The sequence below is a fragment of the Globicephala melas genome, chromosome 2 (assembly GCF_963455315.2).
Source record: "Globicephala melas chromosome 2, mGloMel1.2, whole genome shotgun sequence".
NCBI lineage: Eukaryota > Metazoa > Chordata > Mammalia > Artiodactyla > Delphinidae > Globicephala > Globicephala melas.
Window position 1 is genome coordinate 41,332,580 of NC_083315.2, and position 21,873 is coordinate 41,354,452.

The 21,873-nt window shown below is 42.0% G+C and overlaps 1 protein-coding gene across 9 annotated transcripts in view; it reads right to left on the minus strand.

The window, feature by feature from the left end:
* AKAP13 (A-kinase anchoring protein 13) overlaps positions 1–21,873 on the minus strand; it is a 341,436-nt gene that overhangs the window by 114,000 nt on the left and 205,563 nt on the right. Inside the window, exon 1 of one of the 9 annotated variants that reach the window (XM_030873207.3) lies at positions 1,958–2,638. The exons of the other annotated variants lie outside the window; for them this stretch is intronic. Within the exon in view, the coding sequence (XP_030729067.1) occupies positions 1,958–2,038 (81 nt within the window). The 5' untranslated portion in view covers positions 2,039–2,638. Of the gene's footprint in view, positions 1–1,957; positions 2,639–21,873 lie in introns of those variants that run through there. 9 annotated transcript variants of the gene reach the window in all.

A 21,873-nucleotide genomic window follows, 5' to 3' on the forward strand; every position in this document is an offset into this window, starting at 1 on the left:
TCTCAGTGATGTCACCTTCTCTGTCTCCAAAGCAAAGAATCAGAATCAAACTCACCCGTCTCATTTCAAACTGAAAATAGCGTATTTTCAGGACTCTTTGTGTTTACTTATTTGTAATAAATGCTTACTTTCTGAGAAGTGAAAATCTTTCATTGCGTAAGGGCCGTATGGTGCAAAAAAATAATACAAACACAGGTACATCTAAAAAAAACCCCTAATTATGTCCTTTATTAGCTGTGGCCTTGTGGAAAAAAAATCACATCACTCAAGTCCTTTACGTTCCTCACCCTGGCTCAGGAGAATCCTCAATCTCTTCATATGAAGGGGCGGGGGGAACCGCTGCTGCCTGACCAGTCAGTCTCAAACAAAATAACATACATAAAAGTGTTTTGTTAAAACTGTAAAACAGCATCTACGAGGCCAATAAGCCTGTGCTACTTTAGCCCCATTCCTGAGGGCTTTCATGCCCCATGAGAGTGAAGAGCACTGAACACTTCAGCACTATTTTAAATGTACCATACTCCTTGTGATACTCAGATTGAGATTTTCTATCCTCCCTCCCCTCTTTTCCTTCTTTCTTTTTCCCCCAGACAGGTAAAATCATAAAGAGTCAAGCATATAAAGGTTCTAAAAACTAGTCTCTCCTAAACATGAGGTCAAAAATTTTAAAACATCACTGTGATTTCACAGCGGAAATCACATTTCAGAGAAACTAAAATGAATAATATCTCGGATCAAGTTCAAAATGCCAAGTTGCCCACTGCTCTCAGCCTTGGCCTGGCATATCAAACCACCACCTGACAGCGATCATGGAGGGACAGACGCCACTCCCTCCACAGTCACAACTCCTCCACCTAGCCCCTCGTCCAGCATGGTAGTGTTATTTCACTGACTTCTGTGTCTAGCCTTCTGAGCCGTTTCTTGGCCTCAATGGACCAATGAAAAGAATTCAGGAGTCCCAAGTAATACACTGAATTGATAAATCAGTACAACAGCTCCACTAGTTCCCTGACCAGGGCGATACATTACTACTTTGCCTGGACTCCCCTGGCTCCACACCTTCACAAGTTCAGGTACTGAGGGTCTCTTGGCAACTGTGAAGCACTTGGTTGGCTTCCAATTTCCCCTGCCTTTGCCAGAAAACTGCTAAACTTCCAAAAAGTGCTCCTTGAGTCGTCCAACATTCCCAGACTCCCATCTTATGGCTGGAGGAGTCCTTACTAATTTTAGATTCAAGGATGCCTTCTGTGAGCAATCAGCCATCCAGAGTCTCCGCCCCCATCCTGCTTAGACACCCAGCATCACTACCGGGAGAAAACAAACAAATACAGCAATTAACATTCAAAGGCTAGCCCTGAAAAGCAGTCAAACAAAGCCAAAGGGGCCACTCTGCCACTTTAATAAATAGACTGACTGGAGATCCTTCCAAAGGAAATAAGGACTGTCTATCTTTCCCCTCAGAGCTGTGAGGAGAGACGGCAGAAGCAACAGATAGAAAAGACTCTGGCAAAAGACAAAGAGACAGAGGCAGAAGGAGAGAGACTGACAGAGAAAGATCCCCCCCCCTCAGATGGGGGCCTGGGGTTGGGAGGAGAGGGGTGGGGATGACAGGGACAGAGGGACACAGACATCTGAGGAAAGGGCAACTCTGAAGGTGAATTTCTCCGTCTGTGATTTTCAAGAGTATGAGGTTCTCCTGAGCATAAGAATCCATTTTAAAGCAAGTAAAATGACACTGAAACAGTAAGCGGCTCAATGCTGATTCTGAAGTCCCCACTGTTTCTGTTCAGATATTCTAAGAACCTTAAAATCACCAACCCAACCCAACACTCCCCACTGTTCACACACGCACACTTCTCAGCCATTCTCCCAATACAGGGGGGCCAGGGAATCCAGCTACTGGATTCAGAGACGAAGAGCCTGAGAGCTTTGGAGTGGATGGAGTGTGGCCCCTTACCTTCAGCAACACCACGTCCACAGTCCTGTCCACCTTGGAGATGTCACATAGGCTGTAGCGCCTCTTGTGCCGTTCATACATTTTGTCCAAATGCAGAGGAGAGGAAGTAAGATGCAGGAGACGTACCCACTGTCAACCTGGGGGACCACCGCACTCCCGCAAGTCCAGAGCTCCAAATTTCTTACCGTGACTTCCAGACTTCTTTATGTAGAAAACCCTCAAAGGGTCAAAAAATGAATTAAAGAAAACCAAGCAGAATCCCAATTCCTTGAACGGACTGAGAACTTCCTGGCCAACTTCAGAGCACTGGGATGATGAATTTACAATTTACAATTCATAATATGAACAATAAATGCTTCCAGATGCTATACCTTAGGCAGATCTTCACCGAAAGAGAAGCACACACCATTTCCATCACTGGCGATAATTCCAGTGGAAAAATTAAGAATTAACCGGCTACACGTAACGGCTGACGCATGTGGTGGAGTAGCCCAAAGCAGGCAATAAAAATCCAGTATGTACTTTGTCAGGAAAAGAGAAAGAGCGAAGAAGGGAAGACAACTCTAATTTGAAGGGATGATAGGAAAAAACTCTCTCATTAAATCCTCTTCTTGCTTATAAAACAAAGACAAGGAAAATCAATTTTTCCTTTACAGGAAAAAAAAAAAAAAGTTGAAGCTCTGAGATTCTGTTCAAAGTAAAGAGTCTTTAGTCAGCCTCTTGCTCGCCAGGCGGTAGGGCTTGCTTCTGATTTCAGCTGAAAATATCTAATGACAGCAGAGCGAAAGGAGGGGAAAAAAAAAAAAAGACCACTCCTCCCTTCTTGTTCCCTCCCTTCTTGGGCGCTGGCCCTTCCCTACCCCAGACCCCTCACCCCTTTTCCCTGCCTCTCAGGAACGTCACTACTTGCCCTTTCAGCCCTGCACCAGCAGCCTCGGAGGCTTGAAAACCTAATGGCAGTGGTGGGAACGTGATTCATCCACAGACGAAGAAGGGAAAAACAAGGCTTCCTTTTCCAACCCGTTTCCTCCTCCTCCCCTTTCTCCTCCTCACGCTGTTCCCCATGAAAAAGGCTCTGTCAGGCATTTCCAGATGTACCCCAAGCGCTCTGATGTCGGGGGAGGTATGGTAATAAAGGGAGGGGGTGTCATCCTAAACACCACAGGCAAGTTGAACACACTTATCTGTTCCACGAAACTGGGGAAATTGAAACTACACAAGGCAGACACTGCATCTCCCTGCCAAACGCAAGTCAGTGATTTAATATGAGAAAAATGCTAGCCAATATTTCAGGGCTATGTTTCCAGGATCCAGAAGGGGTTACAGAAGTGACTGACAAGGCTTAGAAATCATCAAGAGGTCAGCTTTTTTTTCTTGGCGGAGAGGAAGGGAGGGATGGGGAGGTGGTAGGAGGAGCACTTTAAAGAAAATTTTAGAGGAAAGGAGTAGAATGACAGGCACGTGCGTCAGTACGTTGTGTGGCTAAGAAGAGTCACCTGGCTGGGACTTCTTCCCCCCTTGAAGGCCACCACTCACATTGACTGAGCCCGGAGTGTGGCTCTACCACTCTGTGCGCCCGCTCTCTTACTATCCAAGAGCCCTCCAGCCCCACCCTAGCCAAGATTCTCAGGGGCAGACCTGTTCTAGAATTCATTTTCTTACCTGGGCCATAAATGACCTGGGAGGGAAAGGAGGAGAAGGAACTGAGGGGGACAAAAAGGGAAGAGTGGAGAAAGGAAAACTCCAAAGATGTTCTCCTTCGAGGAGCATTAGGCAGCTGACATTTTCCTCAAGTGGCCAGAGGAGTCCTTGGCTAGAGTGTAAATGAGGGGACTCAAACATCACAAGTGGAAGGAAAAAAGAGATTTAATACTTAAATTTCTGTCAATATCACAAACAGAGCTGGTGAAGAGGCTTTCCAGGAGCTATGAAAGGGGTAGAGAAGGTCTGATGAGTCACCATCTCCTCTGGCCAGGCATTCAAGTAGCTAACCAGCTCAAAGGAGAGCAAGGCAGCGAATCCTGCTAGTACGCATCTCCCCCTCTACCTAACACACCGCAGCCGCTGAGCCCAGTCCCACACTGTTCCATCCACCGCAGGGAGGTAGATAGTCCCTCCCCTTCCCCACACGCCCTCGGTGAGCCTAGTTCTGTGATGTTACCAACGTGGACAGTGAACCAGATGTTGCTTTTCATTAGAGTGATGATGGGAAACAGTAGAAACAGATGATTAGAGAGAGATTAGAAAGTTGTAAATAAAATTCTAGCTCAGGCTTACCAAAAGGGTGGGAACCTGTCCGGGGATTTACAACTACTCTGAAACTATGTGGTCTAGGGCACAAATCGAAAGGTCCTTTAGGCTTTAGTGTAGGGGAAAATGGATAGTTTATTATCTTTTCTGTATGAACTTTCACCAAGCAATAATTTAGAACTCTCTTTCCTCCCCATATAAACACAAAGCTGCCACCCCTCTGTCCTCAGTATGGTTTATTCCTCACTGCTGCTCCCTTCTGTTTTAATTAGAATCAAATGTTTCCTGCTTCCAAGGTTTCCAGGCATCTCCCTAAGGATCATAGATGCTTTAATCACCACGGAGCCTTTCTATTCCCAACCTCGTGTAACTCCTGACTTAAATAATCTATATTGATTTAACAGATATTTTGTGCCTTGCAGCAAAGGCAAACAAAAGAAACAAAGAACAAGGTCTCTGTCCTCAAGAAGTTTATATAATTAGAAACCTCTTTCAAAGTTATACTATTGTCTGAAATGGCCGAGATTACTGTTTTGAGACAAACAGATTAATTTCTGTATTTCGGATGATCTGCTGGTTTTGTGCTACAGGCTGGAAATCGAGACTTCCTACCTGTTCTGTACACATGAACATATTAAAAGGATTTGGAATTGTCCTTGAGTATTCTGTTCCTTCTTGGAGAACAAATTCTCTGGGTAGGGAACACATACTCTGGGTGGGGGGAAGAGTCTGTTTTGCTTTCCCCTCTGGATTTGTTCAGCACTCTCCACAGAAGACTGAGTCTATAGTCCAGTGCTTTTGCTGCTGATGTGACAATTCCAAGTTTTTATCAAAAACATCTGGAACCACTGAAGAGTTACTCTGTTAGGATTTTGAAACACAGAAACCAACCATTTTACATCCAAACCATAGAGCTGATACCTATGAATTTTCGCTTTAAGAATATTCTCCTTTTCTTTAATTTTGGGAACTTGTAGTAAAATATGTTTATTATTTACAACCTCTTACAATAGTAATTATTCACAAGATTAATCATATCTCCCTTCTTTCTGTGTCCTCCATCCCACTCTCCAGCCACAACAAGGAGCCCTACGTTCTTCAATAGAAGCTTCAAGTGCTTAAAGTCTGTTCATACCACAGGCCCAACATATACTCTTAAGGATTCCAGAAAATGAAGTATAAAAATATTTTATGCATTTGAAGTTAACTAGAGCATTTCTGTTCATGAACTAAATTTTCCCTTGATATTTAACTCTTAAGGTCTAACCCTTACCCAAATTATTTCAGCATTCTTATGGGTCAACTCTACTTGGCTCCTTTTGTTTCAGTTAAGGCAGAACCCTATCTAAAGTCTCACAGCGAACTTTCTGAATTAGGACACCACTTAGTGGGTATATGAAAGATCCAAACAGAACACAAAGGCCAGCAAGCACTGGGGTGGGGAGAGGGGTGTCTACTGCTACTAAAACATTTGTCCTGTACCCCAAAGTGAACATAAAGTAGTAGCATGTCACTGGCTAAAAGACCCACCAATGATCAGTTTTGTCTCTGCAAGGAGCACAAGGTGAAAATCAAAGGTTCTTTCCATTCCTAAGTGTGCCACTATCTCACTGAGCATCCTGGGATAATTAGTTTGACTCTTGGACCTGGGTTTCCAGAACTGGAAAATGAGAAGGGCTGGACACTAGATCGTATCTGAAGTTCCTTCTTGATCGGATATGGTCAGTCTGAGACTAACAAATCTTTATCACTTGCCATATAGCTCACAGGATGTGGGAAGATGCAGAGGAAAAAGAAAAAGGGATTGAGAAATTCTCGCAAAATCTGTTGTAGAAAACGCAGTATATTCTTGCTTAATTATATTTTCCACCTCCACTTTTCATGTGAAATGAAAAGGAAGGAAATGTCTACCACAGTCAACAATTACCATTAACCTATGATTTCAACTAACTTAAAAAATACTGAGTCATCCAGAGCTACACATTTGTTGGTAGCAAAGTTTACTAAAATATAGATAAAACATTGTATTATTTTTATTATTATAGCCTCCATGTGAGCAACTCCAGTCTGCTTAAAATAACAGTCTGCTCCAAATAAGATGTTTGAGTAATTGAGAGAAGACGGGAATTATTTACAACAGCTGCATTGTTTCCAGCGAGGATTTCCTTTTTCATTTCAATTTAGGTGTTTAAGCACTACTGGTCCAGGAGAGGAAGGCCTAGGGCCCCCACTCCTCTGGCTTTTCTTCCACTCCCAGATTTGGAGGTTCCAAGAAGGTTAAAAGAATAAAGGAGAAGGGGAAGGCCTAAAGGGCAAGCAACGGGTCAACCAGCAATTCTCCTCAAACTACCATCTGGCAGCAGCAGGCAGCTCCTCTGCTTTAACCCTTTCTTGACTTCTTCAAGAAGAAACCTTAACACAATTTAGCTGGTAGCAGCAGGTTGTTTGACAACAATAACATTAGCAAAAAGTAATTAAGATGGAAGTAAGACAAGACAAAGCTTTAAAAATGTCTCTTCACCAACCCGTGCTCCTCACAGGAAATAGGTCTCGGGGAACAAGCACACAAATGTTAAATTTTACTAAAATTACCAACAACTTGGTGAAATAAAAGGCAGGAGGAGGGGAGAAAGGGAGAAAGCCGAATCAGAATTCATCTGGAAAAGTGGTGATAGGATAGTTTAACCTCTAGGACAGGTCTTCTGGGGCAAGATTTATTAATAACAACATTCACTGAGTGCTTCCTGTATGCCATGTGCTTCCACATGTACAATTTCACTTATTCCTCATAAAAAGCTACAGGGTGAAACATCACTGTCTACAGATGCAGAAAAGTCCCACTCAGAGTTTAAGTCAGTTGTATCAGGTCACACAGCTAATAAAATGAGTCTGCATTAAACTCGGTTCTGTAAATCTTTTTTTCCATATGCGTCTTATTTTGCCTTGAGTAATCCCCTAAACTGAAAGAAATGAAACTATCATGGAGAAAATGTAAGTTAAAATTTGAGGAAAGAAAACTTAGAATTCGTTACTCGTATTATTGGCATTCTTACATTTGATTTTATACAAATGCCAAAGGATAGAAAAAGATTTTATTTTTTCAATAAAAATGACAAATGGTTCCTAATTTTAGAAAGTACAGGTAGAAAAGTGTGTCATTACATTCAACGGACTCAACTTCTTTGCCAACATTTTAATACTTGATATTTAATTTTTTTAATAGCTTCTCACTATTGGTAATATGTTATAATAATCAGAATGAACACATCCAGCATAGAGACTAAAAGATTTCTGGATACTGACAACTGTTCTCTAGGTCTCCTTTAGAATGAATGGGTGTACTGTTCCCAGTTCTCCTCTTGGGAACAAACATTAGTTACTTCTTACGGCAGCATTTCAAACATCTGAAGATACTTATTACGACTCGCTACCCTCCCCAAAGCTTCTCTTCTGGATCATGGTTCCCACAACTGTTCCTCATGCCACAGGGTACCCGACTGAGGGCTCTCAGTTAGTCGGTGTCCTTCTTGTGATGCAAACACCAAAACAAAACCCTCTGGTGTTGAGTACACCGGGATGATTAAGATCCAACTGGCTTTCTTAACATGAATACCACACCATTAGAAGTATATAAGCTTGTGGTGAAGTAAGTCACTTCTCATATCTTTTCTTAGTTGGACGTGTCAAAACAGGTCTCCTCCATACTATAATCTTGTGATTTTATTGTAAAACTCACTTTACATCTTTCCTTGTTTAAAGTGTACTAGATAATTTGTAAATATTTAATTTTTTAGGTTGAATTTTTAGTTTCCCAACGAATGTGGCTTTAAAATACATTAGTATTTTAAAAACCTAGACTGCTTAAGGATGCTAAAAAGGGCAAATTTACTATCAGTAACAATTTAAACAACCAATAAGTTTTACATGGAAAATCCATAATACTGTTGCGATTGTAAACTACAACTTCTCATGTGTCACTGTCCTGAATCTTCAACAAGCTTTTCAGTAAATGAAATTCATTCAATCATTAGACAAATATTCATTGAACACCTATTTTTGGCACTGAGAATATAACAGAGAACTAGAGAGACATTAAATAGTTACAATAGTGTGTGTGAGAAGTGCCAGAATAGAGGAATCACAGGGTACTACAAGAACATCTCCCTTCAGATGTAACATAAACATCTGTGTCTGGAGCTCGGGAGAGCAGCTGCGGCTGGGCACACCAATTTGGAAGTCAACACACAGATGTGACATCGAGGAAACAGAAAGAAAGAATGGTAAACAGTGCCAAATGCTGTGAAAAAGTCAAGCCAATAAGAGATCTGGGTTTTGGTATGTAAATGTTTCATGGACCTTGCTTGGTGAGGGCAAGTTCCGGTGCAGTAGTAGAGTGATGAAAGCTGAATTTCAATATTCTACCATTTCACAGGGGAAAATTTAAGTTCTGCCTGTACACTTTGTTTGCTTTTTCCAGTTTTCTCCTAAGACATTTTACCCTTCAGACAAAGTGCCTTAGTGAATCATAAAAATATGGTTGCTACAGGATGGCTAACCTGGAAATAAACACTTTAGTGTGTAAAAAACTTTCTGAGGGGCTTCCCTGGTGGCACAGTGGTTGAGAGTCCGCCTGCTGATGCAGGGGACACAGGTTCGTGCCCTGGTCCAGGAAGATTCCACATGCCGCGGAGCGGCTGGGCCCGTGAGCCATGGCTGCTGAGCCTGCGCATCCGGAGCCTGTGCTCCGCAACAGGAGAGGCCACAACAGTGAGAGGCCCGCGTACCGCAAAAAACAAAAACCAAAAAACTTTCTGAGAAGTAAATGAAGCATTAACAGAGAAAAAGGACCATTAACACAAAGTGAGTTCTATGCCCGTTCTTTCAATTCTTTCCAAGAGATCCTGTCACAGAGACCAAAAGAGAACACTTGAGTGCACACATTGCATCTTCGTCAGGAATATGAACAAAGGTTTCATAATAGCTAGAGCAGGGAAGCAGGGCAGACAGTGTTTTGGCGAGCAAATGGAAACAGAAGGAACAGCCAACAAGTAAGAAACTCCCTTTCCATATGATCATCTATGGAAATAAGAACAAACCTCACTCTATAAAACAAAGGCAATGAGGTCAGGGAAACAACACTGACAATTATGGACGAGAATTTCCTCATGGGAGTCTGTCATCACCAGCATGTCATGGCCAACTAGTAGCCAACTAGCTAATATTAGCCAAATTTATTTATCTGTTCAACAATATTTAAATCTCTGCCGAAGTTATGGTGCTCTGTGAGGTGTTATGAGAGATATGAAGATGGATGAGGCATTTCTGGGACCTCAAGGAAACACAGCAGGGGCAATGGTATGAAATATAAGACGGCATGGGTAGTACAAATGAAATGTAGGGTTTCAGCAAGGAATAAAGGTCTCTGACTAAACTGATTAGGCAGAAAAGTTTCATGAAGGTGGTGGTTTAACATAAAGGGACAGAAAGAGAGAAAATGGGAGGGAGGAGGCAGGCATCCCAAATGAAGACTGTGAGAGAAGGTGCAGGCGTTGATGCGCAACAGGTAGGACAGAGGACGAGCGAGCCGTCTACTACCTGCGTCAGATTCCTGTGAGAGCAGTGCTATGGACCTGGCCTGGAAAAGCATTCACAGGCTAGATTATGGAAGCATATGATGCCGTGCTAAAAAGTTCAGACTCTATTCAGAGGCAACAGGGAGCCATCGAAGATGTGCCAGCACAGAAGCGGTATGATTTGTGCTGTAATTCAGAAAGGCTGTGCAAGCCTCTAGCCTCATCAAGTCTAATCTCCCTTGTCTGGGTATCATACTATGCCATGATCCTTATCCAACCTCATTTGCTGTCACTCCTCAAGATATGTAAACGGGTGATCTCTCAAGGTTCCACAATTAGGATATGGGCTTCTTCCTACCTCAGTAACCCTGGTTCTTAGGACAATCGTGGTTTCTGGAATTCCCTACCGTGTCTCTTCCACCTTAACCACAATCTATCCTTCAAATCCCACTTTTCTAGTTAGGCTCTCTGCCTGCTCTAACTCTCCTTCTAACGCTGTACTGTGAACTAAGGTGGTCCTTAGACTCTGCCACACTGACTTTACAGTGCTCTGTCCTGTGTTCTTCCTTGTTGCTGCTGCTGCTGCATGTTAGTCTTACTCTAAGTAGAATGGTGACTTCCTTAAAGGCAACAGGTACTTTTTAAATCTCTCCCAGAGTGCCAAAAACAGTACTAGACATCCAAAGGCTGGCTGAGTTACTGATGATGCATTTGTTTCTTACCACAATCATAATCCTAAGACTTTTCAAAAGGCTGACCAGATTCAGTTATTACAGGAGAGAAAAAGTGTTTGTCACTGTTAACCATACACAAAAGGTGAGTAGTCTAAAAGAGGTTCTAGATTTAAAGGATAAAAATCCTGGCCAGACATGAAAACTTGTGTTTAAAATAACCATATCCTTAAGAAAAATTTGAATCTCACATAAAATGAGAATGTGCTACTTTACTCACCCGACTTATTCTTATTCTTCACTTCACAGCAAAAAGAACAGCTCTAGCACAGTCAGTCAGTCAGACAAGCCAAAAAATGACTCAATTTCCCATGGAAGACATCCCTCATCCCTCCCAGGCAAACACATGCCAGTACACTCAAGCCTTCCCCAAAAATGAAGAGGTATAACTTGCTCTTTATATCAATTGTCCAAAAGACAAAACAAAGGGAAAAGAGAAAAATCCTTCAAGAAGAAAACCTACTTTTTAACACTACTGTCAGGAGATAAAAATAATAAAGACATATAGTTTTTTTTTTTTTTTAATTTTTGACTGCACCATGAGGCATGTGGGATCTTAGCTCCCCAACCAGGGACTGAACCCTCGTCCCCTGCATTGGAAGGCAGAGTCTTAACTACTGGACAGCCAGGGAAGTCCCAAGACATATAGTATTGATAAAAGAAAAATGTTGCTATGAGGAATAAAGGAATGAATACACATAAAGTATTTTGTATAATGCCTGTGGCATGAGTATTATATAAGTATTAGTTGCTATAATATTTTTTATTTTACTATCATTGCTACATCTTTGCCTTATTTTTTAAAGAGGTATTTAAGTCAGCCTACAAGGGAGCATATAAGAAAAAAACAAGTAACTGAAAATTCTGACTTAAGATACAGCTGAAAGAAGAAAACACCTCTGCTTTGATTCAGACCACCATGCTCCCTCTGAAAATATTTTGTATCATGAGACAGGAAAGAAGACAGAGGGAAAAGTTAGGTTCTCTTTCCTCTGATAAGGGGAGAAGGTAGGTAGCTGCCCCAGAAGCTAAGACTAAAGAAGCTACTATGCATCTGAATGCCAAGCTGTTTTATACAGAAACAGTTCTTTAAAATTTAAGGTCAAGATAGGACTGGGAATTCAAATGGAAGAGTTAGCCTTGGGGAAAAAAAAAGAAAAAAAGCCTCTTTATCTGAAGCAAAGGGAAAGAAGTAAAAGACAGATATTTATAGATTTTTTTCCTGGCCAATCCCCAAGTGCCTAATTTGGATGGAACTCAAAGTGTCCCTGAACAGTCCCCACCCAGTGTCACCATCGGGACAGACAGCATGTGGCTCTTGGAGGTGACTCTGGGAGGAAAGCCTAGCACCATGCCAACCTCTCGGGTCTCTCCTCACCTCTCCTTGGAAAACTCTTCCACTGCAGTCACACGAGTCAACTTACTGTGCTCAGATTAGCTGTGACATCTGGCTGCCTCCACGTCCTGCACCCTGCTCTCCTGTTCCCCACAGAAGCAAAACTGGTCAAGTCTTTAAGACCCCTTCAAATGCCATCACATCCTGATACCTCCACTGAACACCTCAGTCAAAAAACTGGCCTGTTGGGACTTCCCTGGAGGTCCAGTGGGTAAGACTCCATGCTCCCAATGCAGGGGGACCGGGTTCAATCCCTGGTCGGGGACCTAGATCCCACATGCACGCCTCAACTAAGAGTCTGCATGCTGCAACTAAAAGATCCCGCATGCCGCAACAAAGACCCACTGCAGCCAAAATAAATAAATAATTTTTAAAAAATGTGATTCTGTATTAAAAAACAACAACAACAAAAAAAACTGGCCCTGTCCTTCCTCCAACTCTATTAGAACTGCGTTAGCACTCCTATCACACTTAAATCACAGATTATCAGAGTTATCTGGGTACCTGTTGTACAAGTCTCTTGGACGGAGACATCTGTTTCTTTGGCTTTCCTATAGGTTCTGGGGCTTATTTAGCATTCAACAAACGGTTCCTATGTGAATGAATAAACATCCATCTCTTTGTCTGAAGAGGAACTTTCAGGCAAGGTAACCCATTCTCAGGAGTAGATCAAACTGGTACAGGCAACCTAGATTCAGAAGCTCCTTTATTCATAAATGTATATAACCCCTGGATTTTTGATACGGAGACACACACTAGAGAAAAGGGATCTACTCTGCTCACCACAAACAAATGGCATTAGTTAGACCTTATCAGTAAATGGGACATGTCAGAACTTAATCAGCAAGTAAAAGAACAGAATTCTCTGCCTACCCTGAATTTTTTTTTTTTAAATAAAAATTGCAGTTTGGGTGGGCTCTATAAGATTATCCATGCTGGAGATCTGTCTGACTAAATACATACTAATTTGGGGGTTACTATTTTATTTGTTCATAATTTTTTTTTTTTTTTGCGATACGCGGGCCTCTCACTGTTGTGGCCTCTCCCGTTGCAGAGCATAGGCTCCAGACACGCAGGCTCAGTGGCCATGGCTCACGGGCCCAGCCGCTCCGCGGCACATGGGATCCTCCCGGACCGGGGCACGAACCCGTGTCCCCTGCATCGGCAGGCAGACTCTCAACCACTGCACCACCAGGGAAGCCCCTATTTGTTCATAATTTTTAACCAACTGATACCCCAGTACCTTCCTAAATATGCCTATGTCTCTTTTCAAAATTAATGTGAATGTTTTTAATATAAACCCTGAAGAGAGAAAAAAACTGTTCCCCTCGAAACTTAAAAATATACATACTCTGCACACAACGGTCAATTCAGGACCAAGTTTCATGGAAGCATTTTGATAATTTCTCCAAAAATATGTGTGTGCATATGTATGTATGTTTAATGGCTCAGAAGATTGCACAGCACTGACTGGCTGTGCACTATGTCAAGGACAGTACATCTAACAAACCAGGGAACCCATGAAGATAAGTGTAAGTAACTGGTAAGAGCATAAAGTATTATGAGGGTCACCCCCTGAGTCCCCAGCACTGAGCAGGAAGGACACAGAAAAGGCCTTGCTCTGTCCCTGCAACTTGCCATCTATAAGATTATTATTAATACTTCTCTTTTGCTTCCCTGTGAGGATGTGATAATAATACTAGTAGTCTTCAAAAGAGCACAGTATTAAAGTATTATTTAATATGGCTTACTGTTACTATCTTTCTTTCATACAAGTAGAGTTTTCCTGGGTCTGAATTCTAATGGCTCTATGCCTCTAAACTTTTTACCAATAAATCCAAAGTAGCTTTGACCTATTCTGTGTCACTACAAAGGCAACTCTCCAAATTCTACATAGAGGTTCAATCCCAAATACTCATACTAATGAGTAATCAATGAGGAACTTCCTTTTCTCCACCCAGTTTTTAGTTGCAACTCCTGCCATATTGATTAAACCATTTTTAAGCTGAACTAACAAACTGTAAAAGCCTCAAATATATTTGCTATGAAAATAGGACATAGAATTTTAAAAGAAAGGGAACTACTAAAGGTTATCAGTGCCCTAAGGAGAGAAATTGATAAATGACATATACTCTTAGGTAAAGTCCACTGAAGTTGTACCTACAAGAAAACTGTCAATTAACTAGAAATCTGCCTTGCCAAAGTTCTTCCTGTGTTTCTTTTTCTTTCAAGATACCCACCAGGCATCCTACATTGTAAATGCCCATCGTGTGTGAGACACCGTGGTAGGTCCCTGCCCATGAAACATGGCTAAGGCAGCGCCCCTATCAGGAGGTGCGGTACTGCGCAGGCCTCACAGTTCCCAGCAGGGTTCCACCACCCAATGCACCAGAGAGGGTAAAGATTGTGAGAGAAGGGTATGCAGGAGGCCTGAGAGAGTGAGGAGTGCAGCACGGGGCAGCACTTCTGAGAAGGGTCTTAAAGAATCCAAGAGTAAGTACCCAGGTAGGCTCCAAGGATACATTTCAGGCAGAGAATACCTCGTGGATAAAGAGGAGTCTGGCGTGGCTGGCAGCTGGACTGTGTGGAACAGAACAGCAGAGTTGACGGTATCGTCTGAGTAATCTCAGGAGCCAGACTGTGAAGTCCATGCCACACCACAAAGTTTAGCAAGAATCTCTAACATGAGCCAGAGCAGCGGGTCTCAACAAGTGGTCTGCAAAACCTTCAGGGGCTCAGAGACCTCTTCAGGGCATCTGTGGGGTCAAAATTATTTTCACAGTAATCCTATGATGTCATTTACCCTTTTGCTGTGTTGACATTTGCACTGACAGGCCTTAGCACAAACCAACGCAGCGGTACCAAAGTGAACCAGCAGCTGCTATATTCTTCATAGTATGAAAAACAAAGAAGTATTTTCACACAGAATGTCCCTGATGAAGCTGTAGACATTATTAGTATCATTCAATTTCAAGCTTTAGATACTCATCTTTTTGATACTCTGTGCGACAAATGGGAAATAGACATAAAATACTTCTGTCATGGAGGTTATTACGGCTGTCTTGAGAAAAATCACCTGTGCAATTGTTTTAAGTTGTGAGCTGATGCAGACACTTTTGTCATGCAACAACATTTTTATTTGAAAGAAAGACTGGCAAACGAAGCATGGCTCTTCAGAACTTGCGTATTTTCCTGAAAATGAACAAAGTGAACCTGTTTCTCAAAAGAAGCAACTGGCAGTATTTATTGCTGATGATAACAGACTTGCAAGGGAAAATGAGATTTTTGAAAACCTGTATCTGCCACCGTGAACTTGCCAATTTACTAATACTTAAAGACATTTCAGATGAGATTGGTGGTGATGCTACCAAACATGATTTTCTGATTTGTAGAATGAAATGTTCAACATTTGGAAGAGTTGCATTATTCTGTGAATCAACATTTCCCAAATGACCAATGCATGATGTTAGAAAATCATGCATGGATAAAAAAATCCATTCAAAGTACAAGATAGACCAAGTGGCTTTTAATGCGCTAGAGTACAGAAAGTTCAGTAATATGATTTCACATTCCATACTACAGATAACTTCTCAGAACTTACCATTTGTCAATTCCCATATAGTATCAAAGAAGAATATCACAATTATCTGAGAAAACTATTAAAATATTCCTCCCTTTTCAAGCATATATCTGTGTTAGGCTGGATTTTCCCTATTGCAACAGTCTGAATGAATACGAGATATGAGAATCTGTTTTCTACTGAGCCAGAAGTTTGAGTAAAACAATGTCACTCTTCTAATTTTGTTTTTGCTTTGGAAAGTTATTTTTCATGAAAATATGCTCTTTATGTTAACAAGCAGTGGGTTTACTATGTTACTGTGAATGAATTACATATTTTTAATGTATCAGTTTTAATTTCTAATATGGTAAATAACTGAAGATATAACTCATATAAACAAAATTTCTTTGGCATGCTCAATGATTTTTAAAGTATAAAGGAATCTTGAGACCAAAAAGTTCAAGAACTCCTGAGTTGTAAGGCAGAAAGAGATTAATGATAAGGAAACCAAAGAGTCCAGGTGAGAAAAGATGAATATCTAACCCAGAAGTTTGAAGTGATAAGTTAAATTTGACTGAAAAAAATTTTTTTGATTTGTGCTAAGAAGAAGGAGTCTGGGATGAAAGCTTTCTAGCTTAAGAGACTGTATGCAGTATGGTGTTGGGAAAGGTGGACAGCCACATGTAAATCAATCAAGTTAGAACACACCCTCACATTACACACAAAAATACACTCAAAATGGCTTAAAGACTTAAATACAAGACATGACTCCATAAAACTCCTATAAGAGAACACAGGCAAAACATTCTCTGACATAAATCGTACCAATGGTTTCTCAGGTCAGTCTCCCAAGGCAATAGAAATGAAAGCAAAAATAAACAAATGGGACCTATTCAAACTTAGAAGCTTTTGTACAGCAAAGGAAACCATAAATGAAATGAAAAGACAACCTATGGACTGAGAGAAAATATTTGCAAATGATGCGACTGACAAGGGCTTAATTTCCAAAATATACAAACAGCCCATACAACTCAACAACAAAAAACAAACAACCCAATCAAAAAATGGGCAGAAGACCTGAACAGACATTTCTCCAAAGAAGACATACAGATGGCCAACAGGCACATGAAAACATGCTCAACATCACTAATTATTAGAGAAATGCAAATCAAAACTATAATGAGGTACCATCTTACACTGGTAAGAATGGCTATCATTAATCTACAAATAACAAATGCTGGAGAGGGTGTGGAGAAAAGGGAACCCTCCTACACTGATGGTGGGACTATAAACTAGGGCAGCCACTATGGAAAACAGTATGGAGTTCCTCAAAAAAACTAAAAATAAAGTTGCCATATGATCCAGCAATCCCACTCCTGGTCATGTATACGGACAAAACTGTACTTCGAAAAGATATATGCACCTCTATGTTCACAGCAGCACTATTCACAATAGCCAAGACATGGAAACAACCTACATGTTCATCAAAAGATGAATAAAAAAGATCTCACACACACACACACACACACACACACAATGGAATACTAACTACTCGGCCATAAAAAAGAACGAAATAAATGCCATTCACAGCAACATGGATGGACCTAGGGATTATTATACTAAGTGATGTAACTCAGAAAGGGAACAACAAACTTCACATGATATCACTTATATGTGGAATCTAAAATACAACAAATGAACTCATCTGTGAAACAGAAATAGACTCACAGAGACACAGTGAACAGACTCATGAGACACTGGGGTGGGGGGAGGGGTGGACTGGGAGGTTGGGGTTACATAGCAGATACGAGCTATTACACATAGAAGAGGTAAACAACAAGGTCCCACTGTACAGCACAGGGAACTGTATTCAATACCCTGGGATAAACCGCAATGGAAAATAAAATGGAAAAGAATTGTATATATACGTATAACTGAATCACTTTGCTGTACAGCAGAAATTAACACAACTCGGTAAATCAACGACACTTCAATAATATAAATTTTTTAAAAAAGAAAGAAAAATAGAGAGAGACTACATGAAAGCCAATGCCTTCAGTTTTATATATGTGAAGCGAGGCCCAAACAATTTCCTGATATTCTGAATGAAGCTGATGAATTAAGAGTAACTACAGCAGGAATGAAAAGCAGAGATGGTTTTCTGAAGGGCAAATAAAATTCTTTAGGAAAAGACTGTTTCCATGGTCTATGTGTGAATGAATTTAGCTGAAAGGCACTTTCTCATAGACCACATGGCCGACTGTGTCTCATTCTATTTTTGAAAGACTGAGGCAAATGTCCAAGAGGTAAACTGACATGAGTAACTCTTTCATCCAAGTTTCTGGACTGCTTAGTAGGATCAGTGCCCACTGATGTACATCTTTATTACACAACAAATGATAGCCATAATGATACTCTTAAGCCATCAAGAAGAGGATAAATTTTGTTCAGCATTTAAGAAGCCAGTCAAATACATAGGCATTTTAGAAATATACTACAGCAAAGACTTCCAAATGGAAGCACCAGCACTTAAGGCTTTACCTCAAGCTATCTGAAAACTCTGCAATTTCAGAAAGATTCACTGTCAAAGCCTCCACAGAGTGCAAATGTTGCAATCTAATTATACGGCGGCTCTTCACTCCTGGGGCAGGTAATATGAGGAGCCACAAGGCACAATTCTAAGGAATGGAAGTTAAAGACACGGTCGAAGACTTCATATATTTTTCTCTTCCTGCCAGAGCTGAGTTCCCTCTGCTACTCCCTGTGGTCATCAGAGCATATATGCATTTGGGGGATGCGGGGTGGGGGGCGGGGGGGAGTTATATCCCTTTAAGAGGCCACCTTGTTAAAATGTTTAAAAATGTAAAATCAATGACGAGCATTTGTCAAGTGTCTTACTACTATTTCTTTATCAAAAAGAAGTTCCTAAAGAAACATTTGTTTTGTGAAAACAAGTGCCAATATTTAAAGTGCTGTCTATTACATTAAAGATAGCCCAGCGGTGCCTCTGCTTAGCAACAGCTGTTGAAATTTCCTGAGTAACTGTACATCTAAAAGTTAGACCCTTGCTTTTAAAAATATTTTGACAATTCCCACTTTCTACTTATTTAGATTTGTGCAATTATCTCCCTCCATTAGACTAAGTTAATTGGTTATGTGATAAAATCCTTTTCAGAAGAGAAATCGGCCAGCCTTCCTTCTTTTTTTAATATCTCATTTTATAATCTCATCTTCCCCAGTCTATGCTGGGGTGATAAATTGTAAGAACTTATAGGAACAACTGCTAGAAGAATGAGACAACCTGGGTCTTTTCACAGCTGTTGCTGTTCCAGGCCTTTAGAGCTTGGTCAGTTGCAGATGCTGTAAGGAGGCTTATGTTTTGTTACCCTTCTGCTTTCTCAACCCCCACATTAAAGCTCTCCTTCATCCTCCCTTTCCTTTCTGCTACCTCCCTCCTTCTTGCTCCATGTTCCCACTAACCAGCCTTACGGAGGAAGGATCAAGGCAACTTTTCACATCAGTCGCTTTCAGGGCACCTTCATGTTTGTCCACTAATAAGTGGCTGGAATTAGGTAACCCATGGGGACTCTAAGTCTAAAAAAAAAAATAAAAATAACAAGATTGAGTCAAAACAATCACAACACAAGCATCACTTTCTGGAACTGGAATGAAAAAACTGGCTCCCTATTTTAAGGCCAGCAAGGCTGTCAACGGGGGAAAATCCCCTGAGTGAGACATTTCAGAACTCCACTTCATGCCTGATGTTATAATGCCACCAAAAATGAACAGAAGGGACACTGGTATGTATAGGCCTAAACAAGAGATGATTCTTGAAAGGGCATGCGTTATCTTGTTTTTACTTAAACAAAGAGCCATGCCAAGAGATAGACATGTGGCAATAAAGGTCCCCATGGGGAATAAAACAAAGATGAGAAAACTAAGCATTATTAGGCTCTGATGAGCTTTCCACCCCCAGCCCTCACCGGCTCCAGGGACAGCTGAAACAGGAGCTCCCAGTATGACACCAAAACCAAAGTGAGGAGGTAGAGACACATGGTCACTATGACACTGAGCAGCAGATGTCAATCATCTGTACTCAGCGTTTCCAGCATTTCTTAAGAACCTCCATTGGCTTTATCGAGCCTGGGGGGCTATGCAGGTGGAGTGCGCCAATGACAAACTCTCAAAGCCTACGGGACACAGCCTTTCGACTTATAAAGCAAACCTCAGAGCACTGTCAATATTATGTGCCAATCTTGAAACAGCATTTCTGCTCACAGCTTGCAAGGCGGGTTCAGCTGCAATAGCAAATGTATTAAAGTCCCACGTCAAGAAAGCCAGGATTTAAATCCTCTTCCTGAGTCAAGGAGGAAAGAACAGTCTCAAGTAAGGAGAAAAACAATTCAATGAGCTTGATGTGAAGCAGACACAGCATTAATGAGGGAGGAGGGCCAGAGCTCTATTTTCTTCCTCTAGATCATCCCATTAGGGAAACCTAATGACTCCTAGGAAGGAACACAGCCTATTGCGTTGTGTACAATGGTGATAGAGACAGGAACTGTTCCATGGCAAAACAATCACAACACAAGCATCACTTTCTGGGACTGGAATGAAAAGAGCTCCCTATTTTAAGGCCAGCAAGGCTGTCAACAGGGGAAAATCCCCTGGGTGAGACATTTCAGAACTCCACTTCATGCCTGATGTTATAATGCCACCAAAAGTGAACAGAAGGGACACTGGTATATATAGGCCTAAACAAGAGATGATTCCTTCCCTAAGTTCCCATGACTCAGATGCCAACTAGTGGTTCATTCCTTTATCTCTCCTAACAGAGCTTCTTGAGGGATGGGATGTATCTTTACTCATTTAACCCATCATGCACCCTCAGTTTCTATTATAATAGAATTTGTGTGTTCAACACACAAAACAGTAGGTGTCTGCAAATTAAAGGCTTGATTTAGTTTTGCAAATGCACAACAGTAAGTCCTGTAGGAAGGGAATACATTCTAACAGTATCATTTATCACTGGAATCTTTTGTTATAAATGTTTAAAAGTAAGGAACTCATGCATGGATATATATGTGCTCTCTCCATGCTTCCCCTGCTGACAAGTCAGTCTGTGGCTTCCCACAATGCCTGGCCTCACAGGGGTGGAATGAGAGAAAAATCTCCTGAGTCTCTTGGAATGGATGTCCTGTTGCCCACAAAGTGGAGGTCACACACTGCACGGGTTCTGGGGCTTCTTGTCATGCATCCCCCTCCAGACTGGTCCAGGCCCTGATCCAATCTCAAGAGGCCTGTAGCTGAGGCAGTGGCCCTGGCTCTTCTTTCTCCACCTCTGCCACTAGCCCAGCATGGGAGGGAGAGGCCTGATGCCAACCCACTGCAACCCGTTGCAACTCCTAGACCTCTCTGCCTAAAAGGAGCTTGGCTTGTAGATGATTCAATGGGGAAATGAATACAATAGAATTTGGGATGGCAAAATGAGGAAAGCTGGCAAAGAAATGAATCGATGATGTCAGAAACACAAGAACCCACAAGCACATTTACGTAAGCTATTATTTTCATAGAAACAGAAAGATGAAGGGCACTGGAAAGGGGATCTTCCTCCCTTTCTGCTTTTCCCAGGGATGCTGGGTTACCTCCCCTAGTGGAGGACACGGCAAGCACAAGGCTCTTCCCTGTCTCACGCCATTCGTCTACCGTGGCATGGCCAGGAAGCATCATTAAACCCACCTGTAGTCCTAACCGACTCACACGGGCTCGTTTGTAACCAAAGACCCCCCTGCCTTGGTAAGTAACAAATTGCATTAAATTACAGAGAAGGCAACCCAGGAAAGGCACAAATCAAAAGCAAGCTGCCGTGCTCTGGAAAGCAAAAAGCAACAAGAGGTGAGACTCTTACATCTGTCCAGATTGCCCTGCACTGTGACCGGCATGAGGCCCCACCACAGGCCTCCAAGAATCCACGTGAGACGGCAATTTGCTGCAGGCAGTACTGCAGAGCTGACCAGGCAGCAGATGCCCGCAGCACAGGACTCAGTGTGCGGATTCAGCTGTGCCCTTCCCATGACTTCTCTCCACGTATGGGGATGGCGTGAGGATTTCGTAAAACAGAAGAGGGTCACTGATAAGGAGAGGTGGTCCTATTTAAGTATTTCCCCAGCAGAGGAAGCACAGGCCTGGAGAGGTTTGCAGGGTGCCTCAGCTTACAGTGGGATACTAAGGAGATGACTTCAGTGAGATGAGGTGATCTCTCAAGTAGAGGTGGGCAGGCAGGGAGAGGCCGGCCCACAGCAAGGCTCCAGGGTTTGGGGTCCTGGGCCTGGCTCTGTGCTAACTAGCTAGCTGGGCAAACAAGGGCAGGCTGTTAGAGCACTGGAGCACTCTGGGCATAGACTGCAAAC